Raw genomic sequence first — 8,999 nt, 5'->3', positions numbered from 1 at the left:
TTTTGTTATAAACATTATGGGTATGTCGAGGCCATGTTCCGGCAATGTTGCAGCACTTATGTTCCTAGGCTTATAGATAAGTGTCGACTCATGTATCATTTGGATAGCCTTATCGGCTGATTCTTGTTGTATAGTCTCTCATGGCAGTTTTTCGGCTCTTACCTTATATATAGCTTCATGACAACCTTGTCGGCCCATGGTGTGTATGTTCATGCCATTATCTATCATTATTGGTTGTTCATGATTCATGTCTACCATTTATGTTGATCTCGTCAGCCCTTATAGATAATAAGAAAGGTTAGATAAAATGTACGCTGGTGCTCGGCAGGTATGGCCCGAGTGCCAATCATGTCCCTCTAGTTTGGGTCATGACAAAAAGATTATTTTCCTAATAGGTATTGTTGCGATTCGTTGAAAATATATAGATGAGATAATATATATATATATATATAATTCAGCGAAGTTTAAAGGTAAATTAGACTAGTTTGGAGTCAAATTCATACAAATGATATACAACAACAATAACATACCCAATAATATCCCACAACATAAGGACAAATGATATACAATATTTAAAAAATTAGGCAAAAAAGATTTTTTTTAATGGGTATGGTTGAAATTCGTTTAAAACATTGAAGGTGATATACAAAATTTGAGCAAGATTGAAGATGATTTGGACTAGTTTGGTATCAAAATTCATAGTTAAAATCCAGTTTAAAAAGTTTTTTTGTGACACATGTATCACGCATGTATTTCACAAGCAGGTATACGTTAATATACATGATACATATGTGATACGCAAATGATACACAACGTGGATACACAAATCATCTTTTCCCATGTTCACCTTCTTTTCGAATTTTCAATTCAACCCTCCTCAAAACTTCACTAAATCATCACAAAACCGAGATTCAAACTCCTCAAAATGTACCCAACATATTCCAACAACACTTACTCAAAAGAAAGCAAAAATTTGATCATATTTTGCTGCAAATAGCTAATTGGCTAATATTAGTAGCATTTAGCTAATATTAATAATATTTTATGAATTGACTAATTTTTGTACTAATTTGCTTATGGACGGACATAACTGGTAATTTCCCTTCCTTTTAACTCTCAGCCTGTAAAAGCAAGATCATCCCTGGACGACTAACAAAGTCACATTCCCACAGCAGGAAAAAATACTCTGACCCTGGGAGAACAGTCTGTGCTGAATGTTCTCAATATAGCTCGAAATACTTTGTAGCAAGAGGCAAATCGTTCTACCATGCACATACTTCAAAACATATTTTTCCTTTTGTCATCCGTCCTCCTTCCGTTCACTGGTACTATAGCTCTGCTTGTTCAACAATAAACTTTAATCTTATGAATTTAATGCATACCTCAATGTCACTCTCAGTGTAGACGTCACCTCAACTGCAACTTATCGAGCTTACCTACTCTGAGCATTAAGAATTGAAGCTTATATGTCCTTCAAAAATAGTGCCAGAAGACCATTCTTAGACCTTGCAGCTAACTTCCAAATGCTGCCACAGACACTTCTTAAATGTTTCTTCTGTGCTTCCTTTATGAGGTAGAATTTGCAAGCTGGAGCAAAGAACCAACACTTCATATGGATCCAAATATGTAAGAACCTCGGGAGCTCTATCATAGTCCTAGCAAATCAAGACCAGTGATTGTGAGAAAATCGTAATAATTGTTGGCTACTGTGTACGTGAATCATACTATACAGAGGAGGCCTTGATTTGAACTCTTTAAATTAAAACTGACTACCAATTCCATACCCAGTGACAATAGTTTCTCAATAGCAAGAGGAAGGTCATGAACGACAAATTTAATGGTCTATGTTTTTTGAATTAACACAGCCATCACGTCGACAGATAGTTAACATCTTTTTAACAAAAAACACCAGGAGGGAAGAGCGAGGGGTTTTCATGTCTTTCATTCAAGGGCTACCTCGGCCAGCCGAGCCCATTACAAAACAAGGGTGCCATCTACCACATGAGCAAGTTTCGGAAGGATTGGACCATTTCTATATACAAATTGCTAAAAACTATAGATGCAAGTACAGACACTGAGGCAAATGCAGTTGTCTTAGGATCAGAATTGTACTATTTGCATTTTCTGATCCTGTAAAATATTTAAGTAAAATATATTTGCTATATTAACTGTACCAGCTTGTTTATGTTGGCGTGTATAAACTCCAGGTAACTTGGTTCTGTCACATGTAGTTTGCTAATGACCAGATTCTCAACATCACGATATCTTTTTACAGACAAAATCATACCTATTCGTGAGATTTATTCACCTTTTCTGAGTTCTGATCATGTATTAATCTCTTTTCAGGAAACAAAACAAAGAAGATGATACCTTTTGCAAGATCTACTTACCTTTTCTGTTACAACAACAATAGGCTTCATAGCAAAGTCTGATTGAAGATTCCAAAGTCTCATTCTGATCATGTCAATATCCTAACATTATTATGGACCAAAGTGAATACTCAAGTTTTTGAAAAAGAAAAAAAAAATGAAAATGTCTAGCACAAACATCAATTCATAGAATCCAGGCGGAAAATAGGTGGATGACAGATCTATGAGTGCCATGTTGTGAGAGAAATCACGTTAAATGTCGACCTTCACAGTTACAATGTCCTCGTTACTAGTCTATGAGTAAACAGGGGAGTAAAAAGAGAAGCCAAACAAAAATAGATGATGTCACCTACCTTAGCTTCAAATAAATGGTGGTCACTAAAGTCTAGCCGATCAACATATGTTGGCCCCAGCTGCAAAGTTTTAACAACTTTTTAGAACAGAAGAGAGAATAATAAGTAGTGGTAATAAAACAAACGAGAAGTTGAATAAAAACTCAACTGCCTCAAAGCTTCAAAGATAAGGAAGGAAAATAGATGGTTGTATGAGCATCAAACAAGAGAATTCAAAACCTGTACCTTCTTTATTGTTTCAACAAAAGATTCAGCAGATCCAATTGCTGAGACACATAAGACAAGTGTATTACAGATGTCCATCAAAGCCAATTTGTGAGACATGTTGCGAGCTTTAAGAAAGTATAAAGGCGCCAATCTGCTCAAGAATATAGGAAGAGAATTTTTTACTGTTCGAATTTCTGATGCTATGGCCTCAACGTCCTTTTCTGAGACCTGCGTGACTCAAGCATATTAAATGGACGTCAGTGATCCTATCTGATTTTCTAATTTTACTAATCAAATGTCATGCTTCACAAGTATCAAGAAGCTATCTCAGATACACAGAAGAAAGAGAGTGTTAATACCAAGTTCGCATGATGGATTACAACTATATCTCCGCGTGCAAGTGCAGTCAAAGGTTCCCTTAATGGTCCAAGTGGAATTAACTGATGGTTCCCCCATGGAACCATTGCATTCACCATTACAATCTCGATGTCACGCCACAAACTGATATGCTGCTTTCAGATTTTTACAGCTAACAAAATGTGAGTACAAGTTCTACGTCACAAGTAAAATAAAGAGCCCACAATCATACTCCTAAATAAATCCTAGTCAGAAGCAAAGCCATTATTCGGTTGGGATATAAAGTCTGGGGACTGAAATAAAAATAGTATCCAATTTTGATTTTTTTGGAAGATCAAATAGTTATAATTATGGGGGGGGGGGGGAGGAGAGAAGATATTGGATTGCAACTAAGCACAACAGCAGGAATTGGAGAGGTATTACATATTCCACAAAAAGATGGGAAACATTTTAAACTCAATTTAACCCAAGAATAGCACGAATTAGTTTTACTAAATACAAACAACAAAGTTCCTGTTCGATCAGTAGGTGGTTAACACTTAAAATGCAGTTTTGGCACAGACCTGCATTCCGTCATCTAGGATTGCAACCCCAATTTGGTCACAATAAGAACTATTTCCCTTTTTGTTATCAGAGAAAAGTCTGTCCAAATCTGAGTTACCATGCTTGCGAGGGCTGATGTGGCCATATCTTTTCAGAAAACTGGCAGCCGTAACGGCCCTGTTTGCACCTACACCAATCTTCACAGATATCCCATACAGATGCCTTTGGAGCATTTTTGCTTCATCTGCACCACCATAACCCTGCAGAAGAAAACATTTTCGCAAAATACAACCCTTGTGTTTGTAATCGCAAATGGTCCAAAGTACATCCGGAAGGAGAAAAAGCAAAAACAACTGCGTATCACAAACCAACACCAAAAACAAACCAAATAAGAGGCTCAAAATATTTCTTCCTATATTGAAAGATTTAGGTAACTAATGTTCGACAAACTTTGGCAGTAAGTCTAACACGAGATTAACACAGAGAGAGAATAAAATATCAGTTGCAACACTAGATCATCCACTTTCAATAAACCAGAAAAGTGGCCTGTTTACAAGGTTCCCTTGTGCTAATAATAAATCCATGGAATATCAAACAAATTGAGTGCGGTAAAAAAGGGGGAGATGGATTCATTCATTTTCAAAAATATTACTTCAAAAACAAAACATATGGAGTAATACTATAAGGTATCAATTTATATGACACGCTTGTCATTATAATTACATTCAAAAATATTTGATACCTTTCCTCTAATAGGATTACTTCATACAACTTTCACAACTTTTAGAATTTAAATTCATTTAAGAATTCAAATTTTAATCTTCATGTGATGTTTTTTTTATCACACTAACTTCTTGGCTTTTTTTTTTTGTCTTTTTTTTTTATAACCGAGAAATCTCCGAGGGACAGTGGCACATGGTTCAAAACTTGATGGATAATGGGACTCTACCCTTCTCCACTTAAATACGAGGCATTTGTCCGCAGCACGGTTCCTGTGACGTGCGCCTAACCCACACGTCACGAGCTTCGCTCTTAACACTAGACCAAAGATACGGAGGCCTAACTTCTTAGCTATTACAGAATTAATTTGATATTTTCTTCTACTAACACTAATATAATATACAAGTCAATTTAACAGCTCAAGCTTCATGTTCAATCAAATACAATCATACATAATGAAATAAAGTAGATACTAAAAAAAGTGAGAGAGGAAAAAAAAATGCGACTACCCTTGTGAGAATAAGAGGTGAAATTCCAGCAGCAGCCAACCAAAGTGCAAGAAATTCAACCATTGGAGTCTTCCCATTACCTCCCCAAGTTAAATTCCCAACGCTAATCACTGGCACCGGCAACCTTACAGTTAAAAAGCACTACATGTTAAGGAAACAAAGTCCCGTATAAACCAAAATCATAATAAAGGGAGATTTATTTACCTGTCTGCGTGAAGCAGACCAAGTTGGTAAAGGCGATGACGGAGGGGAAGTGCGAAGCCATAGAGAGTGGAAGCTAATGAGAGAAGAGGGATTAGAAAGAGTTGAAGTGTAGAGAGTGTACGGAGCCTGTCTTGGGCTGGTGTATAGGCTATTTGGTTCACCATTTTCCTCAGCTTCTCCATCTCCATTTGACACTCCAAAGAAACAGATGAGTGAAAAGTGGAGTATTGTGGGTGCGAGGGGTAATAGAGGAGTTTTTTTGAAAAGTTTAATTTGTGTCTGGTACAACTTAAACTAGTTGTACGAGGTTTCTTTTTATCTCACAAATTTGTGAATCTCAATCTTACCCTTCTGGATCCACAGAAATCTGGGTCCACAAAATTGTGAGACATAAAAGTTATCTCATACAACTAGTGTCACTTGTATGAGACACAAAATAAAATTTTCCGAAGTTTTTTTGTATGTTTGTTTTCAGTCTATATGAAACTAATAGCTCGTTTGATCAAGCTGCAAAAATCAGCTTTGGTAAGTATTTTTTTTTCAAAAGTGCTTTTCTCAAAAGTACTTTTGGCGAGAAGCAGTTTGTGTTTGGTTAATTAGTTTGAAAAGCACTTCTGGACAGCAATTAGTGTTTGGCCAAGCTTTAAAAAACTGCTCCTAAGTGTATTTTTCTCAAAACTGCTTCTCAAAAAAGTAGTTTTGGAGAGAAGCTACTTTTCCTGCGTCTGCTTCTCCTCAAAAGTACTTTTTTTTCCTTCCAAAAGCTTGGTCAAACACCTCAATTTTTGGCCAAAAAAAAAGCACTTTTGGCCAAAAAAAAAAAAGCACTTTTGGCCAAACAGGCTATAATACTCCCGTTTAGGCGAGGTAGTTTGACTCGACACGGAGTTTAAGAAAAAAGAAAAAGAGATTTGAAACTTGTGGTCTTAAAAGCGTAAGGGGTAAAAGGTTTGTGGGGCCATAATATTTGTGTAGCTATAAAAACTTCTCATTAAGGGTAAATGGGTAAAACGAAGAGTTTAAAGTTGAATTATTTCCAAATTTAGAAATGTGTCATTTATTTTAGAACAGACTAAAAAGGAAAGTACCTCATCTAATATGAAACGAAGGGAGTAGCATGTTTGTAGCCTATTTGGCCAAGCTTCTTTTTAGCCAAAAGTGTTTTTTTTTTTTGCCAAAAACACTTTTGGCCAAAAATTGAGGTGTTTGGCCAAGCTTTTGGACGGAAAAAAAATATTTTTGAGGAGAAGTAGAAGCAGAAAAAAATAGCTTCTCTCCAAAAGCACTTTTTTGAGAAGCACTTCTAAGAAAAATACACTTAGAAGCAGTTTTTTAAAGCTTGGTCAAACACTAATTGCTGCTCAGAAGTGTTTTTCAAACTAATTAGCCAAACACAAAAAAGTACTTTTGAGAAAGGCACTTTTGAAAAAAAACACTTCTCAAAATAAGCTGATTTTTGCAGCTTGGCCAAACGGGCTATTGGTCTAGCCGCAAAACTTAGCTTATTTTGAGAATTGATTTTTTTCAAAAGTGATTTTCTAAAAAATATTTTTAGTGAATTTTTTTTTTGTGTTTGGCTAATTAATTTAAAAAGTATTTTTTAGTAACAATTAGTATTTGGCTAAGCTTTTAAAAAAATACTTCTAAATATATTTTTCTCAAAAGCGCTTTTCAAAAAAGTGCTTCTAAAAAGAAGCTACTTTTTTCGGTTCTCCAAAACTGCTTCTGCTTCTCCTCAAAAGCACTTTTTTTTCTTCCAAAAACTTGGCCAAACACTTTGTGATGATCCTATAGTTCATCTAGAGTTTTAGAACCTAATTCTATGTTTCGAAGCCTCAAATACCTCATTTTAGCCTTTCTCGATTTGCATGTGTAGTCCGGGTATTTTTCGAAAGTCTTTTATGTTAAAAACTGGTAAAATATGAAATATTGCCTTAAAAATCCAATTGAGTTGACTTCGGTCAACATTTTGAGCAAATGAACTCAGATCCGTATTTTGACGGCCCTGTTGGGTCCGTATCGTGATTTGAGACTTGAACGTATGCCCGAACTCGAATTCGGAGGTCCTTAGCTCGAGTTATCATGTTTTGTTGAAAAATTGAAGTTTGAAGGCTTAATAAATCTAAAAGTTTGGCCAATGTTTGACATTATTGATATCGGGTCCGTATTTTGATTCCGGAACCCAGTATAGGTCCACTACTATATTTATGACTTATATGTCAAATTTAGTGAGAAACTGAGTTGGTTTGACGTGATTCGGACGTCTGGTTGCGAAAATAGCAATTCTAAAGTTTTCTTGAAAAATTTATTTGATTTTGGTGTTCGATTCATAGTTCTATATATTATTTTGGCGATTTGATCGCACGAGCAAGTTCGTATGATGTTTTAGACTTGTGTGCATATTTGGTTTAGAGCGCCAAGGGCTCGGGTGAGTTTCGGATAGGATACAGAATGGATTGGACTTAGAATTCATAGTTGCTTCTGGTGTCTGCTGCAGATCTCGCATTTGCGAAGAAACCATCGCATTTGTGAGCCTAGGCATGACTGCGGGTCCTCGCATTTGCAAGGTAAAATTTCGCAATTGCAAACTTGGCATTTCCGCTTTTGAGAAGGCAGAGTCGCATTTGCGACTCAACACCTTTTGTTATAATCTTCGCATTTGCGACGAGAGGTCCGCATTTGCGAGGGCATCAAGGTTCGCATTTGCGACCATTTTATTGCAAATGCGATTACTAGGAGGTTGAGAGGAGTTCGCAATTGCGACCTCTTTCTTGCAATTGTGATGTTTGCAATTGCGACATCTGCAGCTGTGTAAAAGTTGAGCTAGATCGGAATTCTCTCATTTCTTCAAAATTTCAAACCTAGAGTACTCTAGAGGCGATTTTCCCAAGAGTCCTTCTTCCCCAATCCATTGGTAAGTGATTCTAACCTATTTTCTTTCAATCTTTCATTATATTTCATAAGATTTCAACCTAAAATCTAGTATTTTCATGGTGGAAATTAGAGGTTTGGGTAGAATTGGGAATTTTTGTAAAATTGGGATTTAGACCTCAAATTGAGGTCGGATTTCAAAATAAATTACATAACCGAGCTCGAGGGTGAATGGGTAATCAGATTTTGAAATCAACTCCCGAGACCTCAATTGACTTTTATTGACTTTTAGGACCAAGCGGACTCGGGAGTTGACTTTTATTGACTTTTTCTATAATGACCTAAATTGAATCTTTTGAAATCATGAGTAGTTTATAAGGCCTATTTTGAATCTTTTGGTTGGTAATTTACTAGATTTGGTTAGTTCAGATGCTTGTTCGAAAGGCAAAGCCATGGTTGAGCTTTGAGTTGGTCTTTGAAGCGTGGTAAGTGTTGAGTTTAACCTTGATTTTAAGGAATTGGAAACTCGTAGACTATGTGCTATGTGTATTTCATGTGTTGCAGCATATATGTAAGGTGACGAGTGCTTATACGCCGCCGAATTACTTATTTCCATGATTTTCCTCTTTTTCTTAATTTTCTCCTTCCCTGCCTTAACTGTTAAATGTTCTAAATGCCTTCCATGCTTTATTTGCTACTTGTTAATCATGGTTTCTCCTGTTAAACATGTTAGGCTTTTTCATGCTTTCATGACTCATTGCTATTTGCCTAAAATGAATCACATGCACCTTCAAATTGTCATTATTGGACTTGTCTTGCCATGTAGTATTACAGATGTGGATTATGAGTTGGTATAAGGTTTCCTT

At 36.1% G+C, this 8,999-nt stretch overlaps 1 protein-coding gene across 2 annotated transcripts; it reads right to left on the bottom strand.

The window, feature by feature from the left end:
* Positions 1-893: 893 nt before the first annotated feature.
* Positions 894-5,513, bottom strand: LOC104215422 (probable tetraacyldisaccharide 4'-kinase, mitochondrial). Of its 2 annotated transcripts, XR_708187.2 has the most exons (9): positions 5,263-5,508; positions 5,059-5,182; positions 3,850-4,089; positions 3,289-3,438; positions 2,948-3,157; positions 2,723-2,782; positions 2,391-2,471; positions 1,437-1,655; positions 1,251-1,336 (listed from the first exon to the last, which is right to left on the bottom strand). XR_708187.2 is itself a non-coding variant. In XM_009765223.2 (8 exons), exons 1-8 carry the CDS (start codon positions 5,448-5,450, stop codon positions 1,500-1,502), a joined length of 1,209 nt encoding a protein of 402 aa, XP_009763525.1. In that variant the 5' UTR covers positions 5,451-5,513; the 3' UTR covers positions 894-1,499. The 2 variants fall into 2 exon arrangements, 1 of the variants encoding a protein (XP_009763525.1); XM_009765223.2 differs by having other exon boundaries at positions 894-1,655; positions 5,263-5,513.
* Positions 5,514-8,999: the final 3,486 nt, after the last annotated feature.

This window comes from Nicotiana sylvestris, chromosome 7 (genome assembly GCF_000393655.2).
Source record: "Nicotiana sylvestris chromosome 7, ASM39365v2, whole genome shotgun sequence".
Classification (NCBI taxonomy): domain Eukaryota; kingdom Viridiplantae; phylum Streptophyta; class Magnoliopsida; order Solanales; family Solanaceae; genus Nicotiana; species Nicotiana sylvestris.
This window is presented reverse-complemented; position numbering and strand designations above follow the sequence as displayed.